The sequence below is a fragment of the Kryptolebias marmoratus genome, linkage group LG8 (assembly GCF_001649575.2).
Source record: "Kryptolebias marmoratus isolate JLee-2015 linkage group LG8, ASM164957v2, whole genome shotgun sequence".
Lineage (NCBI taxonomy): Eukaryota > Metazoa > Chordata > Actinopteri > Cyprinodontiformes > Rivulidae > Kryptolebias > Kryptolebias marmoratus.
Window position 1 is genome coordinate 7,483,172 of NC_051437.1, and position 21,727 is coordinate 7,504,898.

Here is a 21,727-nt window from a genome sequence, read left to right on the forward strand (position 1 = left end):
TCCAAAGGGAATTACTAGTGGGGAGCAACTGTCAAACATTAAAAACCCTGGCATACATATTAAGAGATAAATCTATTTAAATAATTTTCAATTGCAGTTCAAGTGGGAGCACAAAGTGCAGGGGAAGCTTGTTGCAGTGTTAGAGGTATTACAAAGGGAACCTAAAAGTTAAAGAGATGAGGCCTCAAGGTATTTTTGACAGATACCAATCATAACTCAATACTAACCCATTCCATCATTGCAGAACCATGAATCAGGGGGTTGGACTGAGACAGACTTGTGCAGCGTTCTGATTACAGTGATCAAAACGGAGCATTTGCTTTCATTGCTCAGATGAGGCAAGGGGAACACTTGAGGTAATTTGGACCCTCTGAGTATTATAAATACTGCAAGTCCAATTATTGAGCATTTATAGAGACATTCTGTATGTGTTTGCAATCGTCATTCTGATTTTGTCAGCACAACCACTGACCTTCATAAGATGGCAAATTAAATTTGAGACATTTTGACTTACAAAATATTTGGTTTTATGCTTTTATTCACTCCTATAATAAGTACAAAACCTGCTTTCTTTGTTTGCTTTAAATGGTTTTATTTTCATTTGAGGACAAGCCGGATGGAGATGGTCTAGGGGCTGGACCATCCTGGACTTGGATCTGATTCTGGCAGCCTGTGGAAATTAATTGCAGTATCTCAGGCAGGCTAAAGCCTATAACAGAAAGTGGATCAGTATCTCCAAACGTTTACCTTCTTTTGGTGCCAAAGTTTCACCAAGAAGATGCTGCTGAGTAAACAGTTCTCAATCTGCAGGTACTGTACGCTCCAGCAGCTATGATCAGTCTTTTTTGTTCGATCCTGCTGTTTCTATGAGATCTACCAAACATCCCCGCCCCCGTCCTCTTTCTGGTAATCAGACAGCCTGATTGGTCTACATGCACCTATCAGCAAAAAGCTGTAAAAGTACCTGATGTGCAGACGTCGACGTTTAGTCCAGACATCTTATGTGCGGCAAATGTTTTAGATGAAATCCTTCTGGGATGGGGGTGGGGGGGTGGGGGGATGCTCTCCAGATGGAAAATAATGCTTTAGGCCTTAATCAAGATCATGATAAATGTTTCAATTGTGAATCTGCTGACAGATACGGAGCATTTTACAAAGAAAATTGGCTTTTTTCCTCTCCTGGTTTCTTTGTGATTCTGTGTAGGTGACACAAGGGAGGCAGAGAAGAAAAGCAATTTAGTGGCAGACAGGTGATCATTTGAAGGCTCTCTGACAGACAGCAGCTTTTATTGCTATAGGCTGCATTGCTTTTTACCTTCCACCACTGACAAAAAGAGAAAAGGGGGTAGATGAGATTGGGGCATAAGGATGAAAAATGGGTTAACAGTAACCCTCAGTATTTAATAGAAAATCCTTCTCTGTGGCTGTGGGGGTAATCAAGATGATGACACAGGCCTTTTTTTTTTGGGTGGCACTAGGTGGAGAGTTTGATGAGACAAGGCAAGAACTCTCTTTCAAAGCTTTGGAAACTGACGCAGCTGACAGGATGGCACCCACACACAAGTCAAATCCCATTCCACCAGACCCGTCTCCCTCACATTTATCAAGTGTTGCTTTCTTCTCTTTAAACATGAAACAGAACAGACCTGCTTTTTACTTGTAGCTACTAGTGTACTTTCAGAACCCACAAAGGTCTTTTAGAGAAACTGCACTCTTGCACAGGCAAAAATCACAGCATAAAAACCCCTGGGTAGAGTTATAATTTTTAATAAAGGAACTATTACTAAGCGAGACAGACGTTTAAAATCAATTTTGCAGTACTAATGTCAGGGGTGGGATGTTGGAATCGAAGAGGGGGAGGAGGCACTTTGGGCTAAATCTGTGTGAAACGTTTTTTTATGTTTGCATGCATGTATGTGTGTGCTAACCTGTCCTGTAAGTCTACAAATGAATCACAATTTAAGGTTTGCTTTTTAGAAGACGTTTTTGCTCAATTCAACCCTTCGCCAAAATATTCTCCCACTTTGTACTCAGAAACTACCATTACCCAGTGGCTGTCGTTTTGTGCCCAGCAGTTGATGTTACATACCAGTTGAGTATGAAATGGTTACCACTTCTCATTGAAGTGGAAGCTGCATGTATGAAATAAATAAAACCTAGTCTGCTTGTGTTTTTAAGAAAGGATATTAAATTTATTTATTTATTTATTTATTTATTTAATTTGAGTTTTTTAAACAACTTGTTGCCTCATTTGAAGGATGTCTTGAGGATGAGAAAGCATTCAGAGCTACAACCCATATTTCAAGACCTTACGACACCTAAATAATAATATTAATCTTCTTATCCTAATTTCCAAAGTGTAATCCAGCAGATTAAGTTATCAACATTTGGGAGGCTACCAAGGTGGATATGAAGCGATGACAAGGTGGGTACAATGTAGGTAGAGATGGGTACAAATTGAGCTGGAGCCTTTTAATATGATTCAACCTGTGTGTTAGCATCATACAGCAAATGACTCAGTGTAACATGTGAGTAAATGTCAATGCAGACCGGTACAGACATGGTTCTTACAGGGTATATACCGGGTACATACTGTGTACTAATATGGTATTTACCAGGTATGTACCGGGCTGTATATGCATTGCTACCTAACAGTTTTGCAGTGTATATTTGTAAAGTGAAGCTTCTGAAAATATTGACCTATAGCTGAAAACCTGGAGATTGCGTTGTGCTTGGACTGAAGTCCAGAAAGTGTCATACAAAACATGCAGAGTAACTACCTCTGAACATTAAGAGAACTGTTTGTCCCTGTTTCAATTTTTGATTCCCCTCAGTCTGTGTTCTCCCCTTAAGTCCATTTGTCTGCCATACCCACCTTACCCCAAACCACAGAATCATGTCCTCTTAATTAAACAAGGACCCCCAGGACAGGGGCTCAAATGTAATTTGTAACGATTTCCTGCAGTAGAGACTTTGATTACACAAGGCCTATTTATGCTGACGAAAGACTTCTGACTGCAGTTAATCTTCTGTTGAAAACCATTAGGAGCCTCCTTGCCCCCAATCAGGCAAACCTTCAGCAATCTCCAGTTGACCAACTTGCATCCATTATCTACAGCCATCCAGCTTGATTCCAGCACAAATACATGCACATGGTCTGCAAAATCCCACCTTTGCGCCAGTCCATCATGGTGAAGTGCCGTTTCAATTTACTGCTTGGCCTATGTTGTTGACCACATCTACAGTCATAAACTGCAGGTTGCATGACTGAAGAACAGACTTACAGATACAGACAACAACTGTTTCTCTTAAATGGTGTCTGAGTTCCTAAGTATACGCAGAGCCTTATTTCTGCATATAAAGGTGCTGTTTTCTCAGAGGTAACCAATAAAGTATAGAAATAGTCTTTCAAATGATTACTGTGGGGTTTGGTTTAATTTTAAAGGTTTAAAATTCTGTCTGCAACCAGATTGCAATGTGCAACGCAACTTCAAGGCTATCAGGTTCCTCTGCAAACTCTTGATTGCTGCTTTTATATATGAAATTTGAATATTCATCATCAGTTTTCTTGGGCTACTCTGGCTTTCTCCCAAATTCCAAAAACATGTTTGTTTGCAGCTCTAAATTGAACATATGTGATAGAGTAAATTTTTACCCAGTGGGTATAATTTGATTACAGAATATAATCTTTTTGCCCCTATATTTGCACAAGTTTTTTAACAACAAGAAGGTATATTACTCTAGCAGCTGTCAAGGTACAGTGCTTGTATCCAACTAGTTTACAACACAGCTGGAAGGAAAATTCGTATGTATGTTTTTTTTTAAATCAGTCCCATATCTCACAGGTGCCTGATCAGTGGCGCAACTGAATCTCCAATTTTAAAGTGGGTGGTTTATATGTCCAGCAGTCAAAAAGTAATCAAAGGGGGGTAACACCTTGGACAGGTTGCCAGTCCATCTCAGTTTATCTGTTCTAATTTTCATTTTTTAAGTTACATACTAAAACAGGAGCGATATAGGGGTTCATAAAAATCGCAAAATTTGTCCCTTTCTGTTTTTACATCAACTAAATGAAAGCACTATCCATACATCTTAGCTAAAAAATCGTGCTCTGTAACAGGCACTAATACAACATAAAGGTGTAAAGTCACAATTAGGGGTTTTATTTCTTCACGATTTTGCACCCCCACTTTGGAACAAAATCAAGCACCTCTACCGTACTTTCATTTGTCAGTAGAGACAAGATGTGGAGTTCAGTTCTTCTACATGGGCTAAAAATAGAACTGCTGCATTTTAAAAAAAAGCAGTAAGCATCTAGTTAGAATGCCTCCTGGACTCCTTCCAGGTGAGGTGTTACAGACATGCGCTTCCAGGAGAAGGCCCCGGGACACACTGAGAACATGCCAGAGAGATTCTGCCTCTCCACTGACTTCGGAATACCGAGAAGAGCCGAAGGAGGGTGAGGGAGGACTGAGAAGAACACTGCTGCCTCCATGACCCTGACCCAGATAAGTGGTAGAAAATGGATGGATGGCTGGTTTAAAAGTCTTAAATGAATACTGCATGCAGATCACTCTCACTGCCAGCAGTATCACTCACATGCTCATCGCTTAAGAAGGCTGAGTTGAAGTAGAAGTCAGAAAAAGCACAGGGAGCTAGAAGGGCCGTTGAGAGACGGAGCAGTGTTTGAAAGCCGAGCATCACTTGGCTTGCTTGTGCAGTGGCATGTGGTGTGTCGACTGGGACACAATTTGTGTACATTAGCCCAGATAAACATCGTTTGCACAGAAGAAGCTACTGTCAGCATTTTCTGCCGCACATTATGCTGTGTGGTTAAGATCAATTAATGGTTCTTACATTGACAGACTCCCGGCCTGCGTACTTCACCCGGATTCTGGGCTCCTGAACCACATCCAGATTGGTTCCTGTCACCATCAGAGGAGTGTGACCACTGAACACACACACAAAATAAGCAGACACAATTCATTTCACAAAGCTGCCCAAACACATTTATCAAAAACTTGAATCTCCTGCAACCAAACAAGACTAGAAAAAAAAAGAAAAAGAAACAAAGTAGCCAAAAACAATTCTGGACTAAACTTTCTAACCTGAATGTACTTCTTAAAAAACGTTCACCTTCAGAAATGAATGCATCAAATCGAACCTCATTGTTAGTTTCTCTCGGGAGGTAATGGCTTCTGAAGTGGGAGATGATTAAAGGGGAATTCTAACTGATTCTGCAATCAACTGGTGCAGACTTGAGTTTAAAATACCAAGATAGCTCAAGCATGTTAAGATGCGGTGGCCGTTCAGCAGGAGATAAACCAAGTCAACTGGCAGAATTTGTTCTGCTCTGTTTTTGCTGTGGCACCCTTCAGTCTGGCACTCTGAGAAAAGATTCAGGACTCCTGTATCAGACGGGTAAATGTCTTGCTCTCAGGCAAGGTTCGCTGTAACCCAGTAAGGAGAGTAAGTTACTGCAGATAGACCTGTCCATTAGCTCAAGACATTTTGTAACTTTTTCTTCTCCTCTCAGTAAGTCAAAGCAAAGAAAAACTAGATGTGGAGCCCCTTTCTATAATTTATATTTTAGCTGGGTTTTTTTTCTGTGTATCTATGACATGTTCAACAAATCGGTCAAGAGTGAAATTCACTGCAGATTCTCTGAACCCATCCTCTCCACTCTGTGAGCTGAGGCTTTCTATCAGATCCAGACTAATTGGAAGGAAACCGACCAGTAATTGAAAGTGCCGTATTGACTCCCGACTGCTTCCTGTTACTGACCCGAACTGACTGGCTGTAAAGTTTTTTACCAAGAGGAAATTCTTGTCTCTTTGTCTAAAGCTCGAGGTTTCTGAATGAGCGCGTGCTTGGGCAGTCACCTTGCGATGCTCCAGTCCGGCTCGATCCGCAGGACAGTCGGGTCCTCGATGTACTCAAAGGTGAGGCTCTCCCGGATCTGGGCGTGGTCCACGCTCACGCTGATCTGGACCGAGCTGAGCCCAGACAACGACGGGGCGGAGTAGCACACAATCTCCTTCATGGTGCGCCTGGAAGAGTCAAAGGGAAGATGGGATTCAGTATCAACATCTACATCAAGATAAACCATGACAGGGTAAACGGAGGGTCTAAATGAAAAAGATAAATTAATGATAGCCCATTAAATGCTACATTACCTGCAAAATTATTCAATTTACACAAGCAAAAGGCAGCACCTACAGCAACAGAATAAATTATGCAATTTGTTCTGCCAGCCCCGTTCTATAATTACTAGACTTACAGCTCAGCGTGAACACAGGTCCGCCCCATGCACACAAACGAACAGACAAACAGTAACGCCAGCACATGCATGTTCCGCTATCCTCTACAAGACTCCATTATCTACCTGCACATCCTCTGAATTTGTCCCAATTTATTAACAGAAGAGAGCATCGCCTGTTCTCTTCTTTCTCCAGTGTCATGCGTAAAAACCAGCAATTAACCCCACATCTCATTAAAGCTTCCTTGACTTCTCAGCCCTGCAAGATCGTAGTCAGATTACTGTTGCAGGGCTTAAAATAGGAGCCTTCAGAAGTGAAGTGTAAAAAAGAGGGCATGTGGGAGTATCTGAGTTATGAACGCAGGGATGGAGGCAAGCTGCGAGAGGCAGAAAATAAAAACCTGCTTGTGGGGTGGGGGGTGGGGGGATAAACAGACTGATGGAGAGATAATAAGAATGATAGAAGTGGATGGGACAAGAAGAAAGGCTTTTTTTTCACTGAAGCTTTTATTACAAGGTTTGACACAGCAGGTCATCAAAACCTTATTAAGATTTACACAAGTTTACAACAGAGGAACAAAGAAAAAATTCCCTGAGGGAATTCTCTGTAATAGCAAGGAAAAATACAAGAAAGCCATCAAATAAAGCAGCTTATTTAATGGAAATGATCCACATGATTTTTCAGTTTCAGAGCTCCCCCCCCCTCCCATTTGCTCACAGCGTGCATTATACTGTATAGACAACATTTCTGACACCGATGTATGTAGAAGGGCCAAAAAATGGACGAAACTCAGCTTGAGCCACCATTTTACCCTCTGTATGTAATGTATTCAGGAGACTGCAGATGTTACAAAATCAAAATATAAAAGAACTGATTTTAACACTAGAAAAAAAGAACTGAAAAAACAAATAACATGGGCTATACTGTGATACACTTTTTGTCTCATTCATTTCATAATAATGATAACTGTGCATTCCAAACCTGTCTTCCATTGGCAGCTCCCTTTAGGAGTCACTACAGCAGATCATCTGCCTCCATCTCCCCCTCTCCCAGCATTCTCCTCAGCTAAACCAACCCTTAACATGTCCCCCTTCACTACATCCACAATCTTTCTCTGTGGTCTTCCTCTTTTCCTCCTCTCTGGGAACTCCATATTCAAGATCCTTTGTATATACCCACCGTCCATCATGTCCAAACCATCTCAGCTTTGCTTTTCTAACGTCACCTGAGCTGTTCTTTTGACAGACTAATCTCTGTTCCGTTTGGTCTCTCACCATAAAAAAATCTTACCATCTTCATCTCTGCCACCTCCAGCTCTGACTCATGTTTTTCTTAGTGCCACTGTCTCCAAACCATCCATCCTAGCAGGTGTCAGTACCATCTTTCAAACCTTCCCTTTCACTCTTGCAGTTCTCCTTCTGTCACAAATTTCCTTCTGACACTCGTCTTCATCTGTTCCACCTTTTCTGCATTCTCTTCTTGACCTCTCTTGTGCTCATTGCTTTAGACAGTTAATCCCAGGTACTTAAACTCACCTACCTTCAGTACCTCTACTCCTTGTAGCTTCACAGTTCCACAGTTCTCCCTCTCTCAGTCACAAACATGCATTCTGTCTTGCAGACTGCCACATCTCCAGACTTTCTTCCACCTGCTCTCTACTCTCACTTTAGATCACTATTTTGTCTGCAAACATGAGAATTCCTTTAGACCTCATGTGGCAACATTTCCAGAACAACCAAAAACAAAAAAGGGGCTCAGAGCTGATCCCTGGTTTAATCCTACCCCCACCTCTGTCATTTCTATCACACATCCCCCTACGGTCTCTCTGCCCTGGTAAAGACCGAAAAATAACAAACCACAAGTGGTCAGAGTTGAAAAGAAGCATAAGTACTGTACAAAGGTGTATCAAGTGAGATGTCTCACCCAAAAAACTCGCAAGTTTGGTTTCCAAACTGAACGTTGACGCTGCTGCCGGCGCCGAGATTTTCTCCCATTATTGTTACTTTTGTGCCTCCGGACTCCGGCCCTCTGCTCGGGGACAGGCCCGTGACTGTCGGGGTCTAGAAAACACAGAGAGTGAGAGGCTAGACAGACATGAGAGCAATTTAAAGGGAAGGGGAGAGAAGAAACCAACAGACAGGCTAAAAGACATATTCTGTCAAGAGTAAACAAGGAAACATCCCTGTGGTAACACTTGACAACTTTATGTATTATCACAGATCCCAAGTAAATTACAGTTATTCATGTTGCCAGGCTGATGGCAGCGGAGCATGGTGCTGGTGGGAGAAAAGAGGATAAAACTAGGAGCTCTTAGAATCCCTGAGAGATCCCACTACTGCGTGTTGTGCATTGGTGAGCCGTGTTTGAGTGAAGCTTTTTTAAAGACAGTCTGAAAATAACTGGTGTTTACAGCAGCAGGCAGCTAAGTTGCCTTCGCACAGACAGATGGAGAAATATGAAGGTAGACATTCTATCATATGGGGAATGCAGCAGAGCACACATGCATGAGAACATAGGAAAGCACATTTTTTTCTGCACAAACATAAAACATTCTTTACAAACCTAATGTACCCTGTCCTTTGACTACGTCTCTCTTTAGAAAGTGTGGTTCCAACAAAGTTAAAGGACTCCTCTGTGCGGTTTATCTCTTTTTAGTTGACCTGCAATCCATGGGAATTTCAAGAAGAGGAAATTCTGGGCTCTGTGAGGAAATCCTAGAGGAGCTCTTCACACAGTGACGATTGTATCACTGATTAAAGAAAAAGGCGACAGACTGCAAAGCCAAGAGCCTCCACACTGACAAAACTCAGACCTGCTAGAGTATGTGTGAGTTCCAGGACGCAGGATTTAATCAGGTGCTCTGAAAACAGCTAATTACAGACTGCTGTTAATTGTAACAGGAGAGCTAAATGTGAAGGTGAGGGGGAAGCACAAATGGGGAAGCAGAGAATCTGTGAGATGAAGCTGGAGCAGACTGGGATGACAGAGTCAGGGAAAAGTCAGTCTGACTCAAAGAATGGAAAAAAGTTATGACAATAATTTGCATTTACAGAATTTTTAAAAATCTTTTTATTTATATTTAACTCTCATAAACCTGTGAAACGATCAACCTCATGTGATGTTCAAAACCCAAACCCAGAAAAGTATGGAAATTTTAAAGCAAATCTGTTGTTTGCTTGTTTAGTTCACAGACGCAAGCAGAAAGAAAAGGATTTTAGGTGTTCTCGCAGACTAATTTGGTTTAAAAAGCGTGAAAAGGTCAGCGGTTTGATGCCAGTAACACATACGCAAAGGAGAGAGACTAAAACAGAGAAAGGAAAAGTTCGAACAACCTACAAAAGGTAATGACTGAAAAGCTAAATGACTGAACAATAAGCAGATGTACTGGTGAGCATTTCAGGATGGGTTATAAAGGTTGAAACCACCCAAGGCTTAATCTATTCAAACAAGAATGTGTCAAGGCTCATCAGTTCATACCAAACGCTATCAGAAGGCTGATGATCAGGAAAATAAAATAAAATTTAAAAAAAACAGCACCACAGTGCCTCCGATATTTACACAAAAGAATTAGAAAGTTGGGGACAAATTTCAAAGCCAGAAACCACTGTTGGATGTGTGTAACCTTTTCAACACTACAGGTGACACTGTGTGAGTAACCACTGTGCTGCTGAGGTCCATACAGCCGAATGTGCTGCAGAGTAACTTATAAATTTGTTGTCAGTCAACACAGTCCACTGTTCTACAAGATTCAGAGTGTTGAGTAGTGATTGTGCTGTTCTTAATTTGTAATTTAAATTGTAAAATATTAATAAAAAAACAAAACTAGTACACCTATACCAGAGGGTGATTAATTTACTGCAAAATCATGGTATCTTTCGAACTAGCTTATCTCGTATATGAAAACAGAAATAAAAACTAAAACTAAAACAAAACTTAAGATTGTCAGTGGCTCATAAGATATTCTGCTAACAGCGAGACAAACAGAACTCACAGACATGACTAATAACATTTTGCCCTTTCACCTTTAGCTTTGGGCGATAAAAATGTTCAGCAGAATCAAACTATCATCCAGACGACTGGGCAGCTAATACCTTCAGTTCAACAAGTATGGATATATATATTCCCGCATTAATTAGCATCCTCTGTGTCCCCAGGTTCTACACAATTATGAAGGATAATATAAAGGCAGAATTCTGTAACAGAATGGTAAAAATGTGTTCTCCTAACTCGTCTCGACTGTGTTAATGGCAACAAATTCAACATCTGAATATATTCTGCAAATATAACATATGAAGCTTTAGCTGCACTTTAGAAAATTTTCCAATTTTCTTTTTAAATTCAGATTCATGTCAGTCATCAGTCATTTCTCAGTCTGAAAGAGCAAGTCCTTACAGAGTTTAATAAAACCCCAATTCGCTGCAACAGCTTTTATTTTCAAAACAACACAGACGTAAGAGAAATGTTAGAGAGTTTTTGTTCAATCACTTAAGGAATGAGTGAAGTGTTAAAAGCAAACAGACTTGCAACAGTGAATAAAAAAAGGTAAAAAATAAATGCTAAAAATTTGACTATGAGGAGATATTAGCCTTGTAATTTCATCCCAAATAAAAGAGCAGGAGCAACAAGAACCAGAGACCTGCGAAGAATACTAACGAGGACCCACTGAACACCGAGTGCTGTCAATCAAGGAACGTTATTTCAAAAGTAACTTATAAGCAAACACAGAGCTGCCTAATTACACAGGCGGTTGCCATGGCAACTCATAAGTCTTTATTTGCCTGAGGCCCCCAAACAATTCATTTGCATGTAGAAATCCCTTTCGAATGAAATGTCTACACTTGTACTGTAGTTTTACATGCAGTTCTTTTGTTTTGCCACCCAGTGACTACAGCAAACCAAACAAGAGGTTTAACACATTTTCACCGGCTAGGGAAACTGGATTGTGTAAATGCAGTCATACCACAAAGGAGTAGAACTGTGCCGAGTGAGCCTTGAGTTCTGGTCTGCAGTCGCCAACACACACCTGGACCGAACCAGAACGACTGTCTGCTGGTGCCGCAGCCATCTCACATACGATTCTGGAAAAAAAAAAATTGATAGAAACGAAGTGGTTAAATTCATTTAGCTTTAGCTCAAAATACAGTCCACGTGGCAGCTGAAAATCTGGGTGCCAATTCATAAGCAATGACACACTCTTCTTACTGTTTAGTTGCTATTCTTCCTTCTTTGTCACCAATTTTGATTTGCCACACCTGCCACAGCTTTGTCAAAATCAAAGCAAAAATACATCAAAACATTTGGACTGATTAAGATTAAGAATATGACTTTTGGTAGCATCAGTGACAGGTGGGTTTCGGCAGAGAGGAACTGCAAAAAATTTCAACCTACACAAGAAATGGAATTTGTAAAAACAAATAAGAAAACACAGCCCTCTTTGACGTTCTATAGCTTTACAGCAACATCATTTAAGGTTTAAATGGGTCACAGAAAGTTGGACTTTACATGACTGAACTGGCATTTTGATATCTCTAACAGTTTTTACATAACCACAGTTAAAGACCTAAGATTTTATCAGCTAAAGTTCAAGTTTGATAGTGATGAAGTCTAATTTTTGAGCTTCTTAATCTTTCTAAAAGGTTTTTTTTTATTCCCACAATCTTTAACCTTCCTAAACAGTTTATACATCAAAACACTGTCTTCTTTCACTCCGTGTGTCCCTCACTGCTCCAGGATTTCCAGTTTTCCCTCAGATCCTGCCAGAGTAGAGTGCAGACACCCAAACTCCCATTGACTTGCATTGTATCTGAGCTGAAAATTTTATCTACAAAACTGGTAATGAAGAGTCTTTGTAACTTGTCATACGTCCTACATAAAACAATGTAGACACATGAAAGTTGACACATCTGATGCTTCTGGTACTCTCTGTTTGGGAATTGTTCCAGTTTTCTGCACAGTGACTGTTTGAGGCTTATTTTATACTCTGTGTTTCTGCCTGTCTTATTAAGACTGCTGTCAAAATGTGAGAGGCACAGGTGTGGTGTGGTGTAACCAGAGTGACCCTATAGAGCCAATGGCACCAGCTTGAACATTTCTTTTAATCTTGGGTCTCTTTGCACTTCTTATACAGTTTATATATCAAATCTTTGGCATCTTAGGTGATTGCAAAAATAAGTCCCACATTATTTGGGCTTTAGAGAAGACAGCTGATGTATGGTTGAGCCTTTTGGCAGCTGCACTGGCAACATTTCTGCAAAAATCTTTTATTTATTTATTTTTCTTTAATATTCTACTTTCAGACTGAGAAGTTGGTTTCATGTTTGCTTTGTTGCAAGAAGTTTTGAGAAAGTAATTCAAACACTTCTCCACTTGACATTGATTTATCTTGCAGCCTAATTGCAATCTTCTGTTATTGTTTCAGTCATCACATTACAGGACACATCCAGACATCGACCAGGTCCCCCTTGACGGCGCTCTTTAAATGAGACCAATGTTCCTCCTCCCTGGGTACTCCAACACACTCAGACCTGATTGAAGTAAATTTTCCACCAACAACCAGCCCCCTGACCGTGCCAGTGCTCTGCCCGTGGCGCAAGTTTAATGTAAATCAGGCAGCCAGATCAATACACCTCCATCATACCATGTGATCAGGTGACACCCAGCACAGCAGGTGGCTACATCAAATGACATAATAAAGCGAGGATGTGTATTGATCATCCTTGCCAGGCAGTAATAAAGTACAAGAAGCAATCACAGAGTGGAAAAGGAGGCAGAATGTGCGGTGTGGCAGATGGCAGGGCCAGGTAGGAGGGGAGCTGATGAAGCACAGCAGATGTATTGTTTCTTCAGCGCCGATTATCTGAATTACGACAAATGACTGGGAGAGTTTTGGGGCGTCGGGGGAAATAGGTGGCAGAAGGTGGCTAAAGGAAGATTTATTCCCTATATTTGCTCGCTTTCCGACCTGAAATCCCTACTCTATTGGTTCTTTGTTAAAGTGCAGATTTAGAAAACATGTTTACCTTTTCAAAACAGACCTTTCGAATCTGTCTCCCCCTTTTTATCCAGGTATTAAAAGGGTTATTTTATCTATAATGGGAACTTGATTTGGATACTACTAAACGTGGCTGAGGAGTATCAGTCATTCAGAAGAAACATATTGTCTTGGCTGCTAAAAAACACAAAGGTTTTTGTTTTTCTTTCAGAGTAAGAATGGCTTTCATACACTCTTCTGAAGTAAGAACATGAAACAAATATAAATATGTATGATTTTCCCCTATATGTCCAGTCCATCATAAGACAGAAATAAGACTGGAAACAACCACAAACAGTGAGATATGAGCATGCATAATGAACCCAGTCTGACCCCAAAGACACCATGGAAGAAAGTCCAGTTCAGAACATCATCACTCAAACTCCTTCAAAGTTATACCAAAGTAGTCACATGTTAGATAATTTTTTTTTTTTTCGGTAAATCTTTTTTTTTTTTGGCATATTCCACATACTGTAAATGAATTGCTAAGCTTGTCCCCATTTAGATTAAAGTGCTGTCAGATCACTGTGCTGCTGACAAATTGTCCCCCAAAGCCAAGTGGCACATTGTGAATTTTAATCACAACTGGCCAGTTCAGTCAGGGCTCAGAGCCGTTGACACATATTCTGAACTCCTTCATCTTTAACACTGCACCACAGAGGCATTCTTGTATGTTTGTACTCAAATAAGCAGTAGGATAGCAGGAAACAAGATGATGTGAATGTGTGTGAGTGACATCTGTATTGTTCTTATTTTAGAACCATGGCGCAGGAAGCTGTGGTTAGCTGTTTCCATTTAGAAGGCAGAAGTAGGCCAAGGAAAGAATTAGGGTTAAAGGCTCCTCTGAGAGCCATGACTGTGATAGCCTGTATGTGTTCTCTCAGTCAGCTGTGTGTGTTATCTCTGTCTCACAGTGGGACTGTTTAATAACTGCTATAAGTAGTGTTATAACTGACCACTGAAGTGAGTGGGTAGGGAGTTATATACAGTGGGTTGCAAAAGTATTCATCCACTTGGTAATCTTTCTGTTTTGGTGCTTCACACCTTCTTTTTGCAGCCGCTCCCTTTAGGGATCACCACAGCAGAAACATTTGTTGCCTTACAATCTAGAATTTAAATAAAAATTTTTAATGTGAATTTAAGTAATCAAATGTATGCAAATTACTTTAGAGTAATTAGATTAAAATGAGAGTTTTTTAAAACAATAAAAAATTGTGCAAAACCGAAAAATAGTGCATGTATAAGTATTTACCCCCTTTGATTTAAAGCTCCAAACATTACTTTTAAATGTCGAGGGATATACTTGTTCTGAAAGCCCCCAGAACCAACACCAGTTCAACACCTCTAAGTAGTGTGGGCAGCTACCAAGCAAGAAGCATCATGAAGACCAAGGAACTCCCCACACAGGTCAGAGACAAAGTTGTGGGAAACACAAATCAGGGTTTGGTTATAAAAATAATCCCAAACCCTGAACATCCAACAGTGCTCCATTACATCCATTATTAGGAAATGGAAAGATGATGCCACCAAAATGATGCCATCCACCAAAACCCACAGACCAGCTAAGGAGGACATTAATCAGAGAAACATCCAGGAGGCCAAAGATAACCTTGATGGAGCTGAGCAGCTCCTCTGCACTGATGGAAGTATCTGTCCATACGACCACTATTGGCTGTACAGAGCTGGTCTTCATGGAAGAGTGACAGGTGTTTTAAAAATCTTTATTGGAAGATGTATTTCCTATCATTACTTTTCCACCTTGTACTTAGCTGCAACATGAATGTATAGCATCTTTAGGTCTTTACAAATAAATCTCAATAACTAAAGGCGATCCAACCTATTCCTAATATAAGCATGTTAAAATATATATATACATATATATAATATCAAAGGCATATTCAAGCAGTGTGTGTACATCCTTTTGCATCCCCTGTGAGGCCCGCATCACCTGAGGCCATTAAACAACCATGAGGCATCAGCTCTCTAAGTCAACACACATCTGCACGTCTAGCCAAGAGGGAGGCAGGCGAGTTGTGAAGCCTGGGCCATGTTTCATTAGTTCAGGGTGAACGGGACAGGATTTAACGTGATGTATGCTCAGCATGAGACAATTAGGGAGGCAAACACTAGTAAACACACACAGCTGTTGTGGGATTGTTGCTGACTGAATATTAGGAACAGTTAGAGAAACATGGCTAGCATGCCGCAGAGGTAGAGTTTCAGGACCAGCCTGTTTGGACCTGCTCCAGTCTTCATTAAAGCTAAGAGATGGTGGGGGGAATGCAGCTTTCAGTCTCCGTACACATAAATCAATGAGAGTTTGGTAGCTGTTTTAGGCAATAAATCATGTATAAGCATGCACTTTATAATGAGTGTTAACATCTGATTTAATGAATGATTCAGATGTTTTTACTTCTGTATTATAGAACACTAAAATATTTCATATAGCAGAGAGTTGATTCTACCTAGCTTGATCTTGAAGCAGAAACTTCCCGTGTGTGCTTTTGATTTGGTGAGAACATTGTTTTAACACTTTTCCCACATTTTACTACTGTTTCCCACATGTTGCACATTTACTTGTGGTGGTGGCTAGCATGATTTTAGCTATTGTTTAAAATATTTAAGGAATTCTGAGGTTTTCCCACCAGAAGGACTGGGTAAAAAATTTGTTGTTTACAGATTCAGACAACATGCTAACTTAATGGAGTCCAGTGTTCCAGCTGCTGACAGTTAGCACGATGAAATAAATATGTTAGGCACTTCTAACCATCCAGCTGGAGCTGGTTTAGCTTTCATTCAACAAATGAGTAACTGGAATAGTTTCAAAATAAATATCTCTCACAGTAACCCTGCTTGTGGGACTTACTGTTCGGCGATAATGTAGCCTTCCTCTACAGGGGTGCATCTGACACCCGCCACCTGTACGTTGTCCACCATGTCAGAGAAAGCCAGACCAAGGTTGGTGCCATAGATGGTCACCCGCGTGCCTCCCTCTGGAGGTCCAGCCACTGGGGTCACCTATAGAGTGCATAAAAAGAAACTTGTAAAAAAAATATTATGCATATTAATTGTCCACTGCCAACAAGGGAAGTGGGACAATAATGTTTTTGCAATGTCTCTGTGTGTGTGTTACCAAAATTTCTCATAAATCACTGGACAATGTCTTATGAAACTTGCGGAAAGAAATCATTAGATGAGCATCTACAACTGATTAACGTTTGAAGTCAACTCAATTCAAGATGTAGTTTAAAATGCCAATAACTCAGTCAATTTTACAGATATTGAGCTAAAATCTGCTGTGGTAGTAGCCGATAGTCATTCACGACACATACTCTGAGTTTGAGATCCCACAACATTGCAAGAGATTGCGCTTAACATGATTTTTAAGGTTTCACCGAAACATCTACAGCTCCATCATTTCTCCCCATAAGATATGGCCAATATGCAGTCTTTCAGGGAATGTTAGATCTTTAATTTATTAATTGTTTTGGGTTACAGACAGTTTTCCATAAGCATGCATGTGTAAAAGCTCAGCATGTATTGTTCTTCATTTATTAACCCATGCAAATCCCATTGAGATCATAGATTTCTTTTTCAAGGGACGCCTGGGCCTGAAGGCAGCCTAGCATGCATGTTTTTAGACTGAGGAGGGAAACTGGAGTGTCTGGAGACACAAAGAGAACATGTAAACTCCACACAGAAAAACCCCAGGTCCAACCCAGGGCTTGAACCCAGGATCTTCTTGCTGTAAGGCAACAGTGCAAACCACTAACCCACCATGCTGCCCAAAACAGGTGGCTCCTCTCTTTTAAAACCCATAATATCAGACATGCTGTGAGACATTGTGCCAGAAGCATGTGTTCATCACAACAGTAGCTAATGGCACATATTTTATAGCTCTTTCTTTTTACATGTGACAATACATAAATGCACATTTACACCAAAGAATAACAATTATAGACATTTGCAGTGTCTTCATAAACACTTTTTAACATATAACCAAATACAAATAAATCTCACAAAGTAATTGGGAGGGAGATTAATAACTTGCTGGATAACTGCTTGATCAGCATCTACTGCTGTTTCCATTAAGGGTAAACCTAACAAGGGGTGATATTAATGCTTAGTGCAGACCACCTCCCTCATAAACTGCAATATGGCTGCCCAGCATGACCTTGGCACAGTATGGCACAGTGCCTTCTGCGCTGCAGAGCCCTGTTCAGGCTCCAGCCTGGCCATCATCCAGCCCTTTAAACAAAGAGAGAAGAAAACAAGAGCCAGGAGAAAGAAAAAAACAAAGAGGAAGATGAAGACAGACCAAGAGAGAAACAACACTGTTTGGTGGACAGAAAAGGAAGGTAAAAAAAAAAAAAAATAGGCGGAATGCTGAGAGTAAGAAAGAGGAGGGCAGTAGGGAGGGGATGACTGTCACTTTGCTGCGCGTAGCTGCTAGTGCTATGTAAACAATCAATATGCTATTACTGGCCATGCAAGCAAAGGAAAAAAAAACAACAACAGACAGTTGTAGCTGCTCACTGAGCTGCAAAGCACCACGTAATGGCAACCCTCAAAGAGGTGCCGTGCACCCGCTACTCTTTACCCCTGACACCCACTTGGGCTTTGCAGCTTCCCTGTGGGACACCGGCATTGTAATCTAGATTCAGTGGACATTAATTGCTCTGGATGTAAAGTAAGTGTGTCACTGCACTGCCTGAGGGGTCTGAATACATAAATCTTTTAGCACTGCTTGAGCATGCCGGGTATAGGAGGGGGGAAACAATGGCTAAATATATCCATGTCATCTATTCGAGTAGGCTTAGAGATAGTTACGTAAGCACTGCAATGGCCTGAGAGAGATGAGGGGAAGGAAAGGGGGGAGAGGAAGACTACTAGAGACCGAATGGAAAGAGAGCATAGACAAGAGAAAGTAACTGGATGAAAGAAAAGAGAAAATGGGATGAGCAGAAAGAAGGAAAGTGGATTCTGTTCTGTTCTGTCCCCAAAGTCAAGATGGATGACAGGTGAGGTCGGCATGGTGACAGGCCAGCAGAGCTGTACCACAGATGGACATGCTAAAAGCTTGGAGGACCTCCTCTTTCTACCCTTGAGGCTGAAATGAAGCCCTTCCCATGGTGGAAAAAGCACAGGAAGACGGTCTAATCCATGCATGAAACCCATTTGACTGAGCTCCCCACTGGCAGACAGAGCCTTGATTCATCAGGATCACAGAAAATCAACCACTTCAAAAGCGCATGCCACCAATGTCTCCAGGCTGAGACGCGTGAGAGAAGCACTGCTCTTTGTCTCAGCACTTCTTATATACACAAAGGAGCTGAATCCATAATGGATCCTTTCTGTACATCAGACTGCGGTTTGATTGCTTGTAAATCGGATTCCAACGATCTTTACACACTGGAGGGGATGCAGTGGAGTCATAATCTACAACAACCTCTTCTTTGCATCTTCTTTGCTTTCTGCCTTTCATCATCTCGTCTACCTCGGGCTAGGTGACACATCGTTCTCCTCTAAGCACCAGCTTGCTTGTTTATCTCACCATACAGACTTTTAGAGTGAAGAGGATGCCCTGTTGGACATGCATGTGCACTCTGTTGCCCTTATTCCCTCCTGTTCCCACCCAGTGCTCCCATTCCATGCTCCCTGTGTAATCCTTTTACCAGCAGGGCTGCTGCCTGCGTGCCATTGTCACACTGTCAATAGAGGGTAATTCCCTGCAAACAACCCGTCAGCCTGCACGCTGCTCTCCCCAGCTTGCACTTTCTCTAGCTATAATCTATTTCTCTTCCGCTAAGGGGATCAGATTATTGGCCACTTATTTCCTTAGACATTCCACAGTATTTGACCAGAAGCAGAAAGACTTTAAAAAAGGACAGCCTAAATTGAGAAGAAAGACTTTCTTATCAACAAGAAAGGAAGTTAAACAAAAAAAGGGAAAAAAAAGAAAAGGCTGCCTTTTGGGAAGCTACAAATTCATGATGAAAACAGGAAGAAATGGCCTTCCAATGTGAACAGCCTGGGGTTGTCTATCAGTGTGGTCTTGACACATTCAGCTAGAGTAATAGTGGGGAAAGAAGTGCTGATGCAGCCATGGCTTTCTCTTTCTCTCTCTCTCTCTCTCTCTCTATATATATATATATATATATATATATATATATATATATATATATATATATATATATATATATATATATATATATATATATATGTATAGGAGAGAGTAATGCACCAGCCGAGCTGCCCTCAGGCTGTGCTATCCTGGCATGTCAGGGAAACTCTGACCGAACCCAGTCAAGTTTTCCAAGACAATTCAGCAATAATATTTAACTCTCCTATCTTTCATTAAAAACATATATTATCAACATTTTTGTTTTGGTTTAGTCCTGTAAACATAAGCCTTTTTTATCACCACAGCTCGAGCTTCTCCCACACTACCCAACAGCTGATTCGCTCCCCCCCCTCCCCTCCTTCACTCTTGCCACAGTTTATTGAGCTTTTGAAGTGAAATAAACTTTGACAGAATTTAGAAGCTTCCAGCTAATCTCATTCTCTTTGGACTGGGCTCGGACTAATTTGAGCATGTCACATTTAATTGTGAGCAGCATTTAATGGGCTTGATAAAACCCCACTGGTCACTCGTTCTCAAACAAACTACATCCTAAATTCTTTATGGGGTCTTAAATGTCTTGTTGTGAGCTAAGAGATACGATTTGGAATGGTGAGAGGGCTGTTAGTGTGTAAAGGGGAGAAAACATAAGGAAACCCTGGTGGGATAAGAGGCATGTAGTATCTTCTCAGATGGAGGATGTAATGAAGGAAAGGACTCATACAGTGGAGGAGCACTCTGATTAGACTGAGGTTGTGGTTTGAGATTGACACTATCACTATCTCTGTGTTGTGCATAATGCCAACAATAATTTTGCAGACACATGAATAAAAGCGAGTGAGAGAAAGAAAAAAAACAATTATTTGACACATTTTTTTCTTTTCCTAGGGCTACAGACCAATGTTTATATTCCCTGTCACTTGAGAGGCAGGGAGCCTCTTCACTTTATCATAAACTCATCTAGAAGCCACGGCCAAAGCCCATTGAGGAGACGCCTTTCATATGCCCATCCAACTCTCAGCTTCATTTGATGTTGTTCCCTCTGCTGTTAGCCGGGGCTTACATCTCTTCAATATTAATGGCCCATGGTGGGAGGCGCCGTGGCACTTAATAGAAACATTAATTATTCAAAAGACCTATTTTGTGGTAGGCACATCTACTAATGTGAGAGTATGTATACAAATCAGCACATGATGGGGGCTTTGGTGCACACAATCAAAACCAAATTTATTAATAAATTCAGCCCACTGGGGGATATCTTCTCCTTAAAGAAACTGTAATCAATGAGAAACACGTTGGAGAGAAGGGTGGGGGGGATCTGACTTCACAGCCCATGAAGAGAAGAAAATGGGTGTGTCTGAATTCAAGGTGCAAGCACAGGGTTAGTTTCCCACCCTGTGGCCACAAACAAATCTGACTTCAGATAGCTCAAAAAAAAAAAAATTTTTTAACTTTTATGTCTGCATACACTCAGTCATTTTATGATGACCTACCAAACCTAGAGGAGAGACTGACGCCGCAACACCGCCCAAACACTAGTTCTGTAAATTACCATTTTGGCCTTTTCATCAAATTTTGCCAAACCAAGTCTGAAATTAAATTTCTACATTTTCTATAGTGACATATTAACATCACTACAAAACTATGTCAGCCATTTATTTCCACATGGTGTATGACACCAACATCTTAAGCTCATAAAACACAAGTTTATGTAAACAGGGAAAAGTATTTTTTTGCCTCAGATGAATAATTGATTTGTAAATCACTGCTGACCCTGAGTAAGCTCTGGTCTATAAGCTCCTGTCACAATGTGTTACTTAAACCTGAAATTCTCTGTAAATATTTAAGATACACTCATGAGGAAATAGTTATTGGAAATATCTTAAGGTGATACCTTGTCAGCTAGACTGGAAATGGAATCAATAGTCCACTGGACTACAAATGGATCTCATAATTCAAGTCTTGTCACCTAGAGCTGTGTTTACGGGTACTTTTACTTTTTTCTGCTTTTCCTTTCATCTCATTAGCTAACTTGTTTAAAAAAATGTACCTATGATCAGGCCAATACTGAATGCAAAAAGCTACATGAGGAATGCCCAACTACATGGCTATAAACCTGTACCACAGACTGACCAAGTGAACGTGAGATAAACTAAATTTACTGAGTTGTGACAGGGAAAGTAACACACAAAATTACATGAAGGAGAAAAAAAATGATTATGAGGGTAGAAAACAGAAAGCCAGACATGTAAGAAGGAAAAAAAAACTAAGAAAGTGAAATTTAAGTAGAAACTTTTAGAGTTTGCTTTAGTTTCT

The 21,727-nt window shown here is 40.7% G+C and overlaps 1 protein-coding gene across 3 annotated transcripts in view; it reads right to left on the reverse strand.

Annotated features, from left to right (window-relative positions):
* The window catches only part of plxna2 (plexin A2), a 226,970-nt gene that overhangs the window by 47,986 nt on the left and 157,257 nt on the right, over window positions 1–21,727 (reverse strand). For all 3 annotated transcript variants that reach the window (XM_017419193.3, XM_017419192.3, XM_037976969.1), the window contains 5 exons: window positions 16,157–16,308; window positions 11,221–11,338; window positions 8,184–8,320; window positions 5,883–6,050; window positions 4,858–4,951 (listed from right to left, as the gene is read on the reverse strand). In XM_017419193.3, the coding sequence (XP_017274682.1) occupies window positions 4,858–4,951; window positions 5,883–6,050; window positions 8,184–8,320; window positions 11,221–11,338; window positions 16,157–16,308 (669 nt within the window). The remainder of the gene's footprint in view (window positions 1–4,857; window positions 4,952–5,882; window positions 6,051–8,183; window positions 8,321–11,220; window positions 11,339–16,156; window positions 16,309–21,727) is intronic.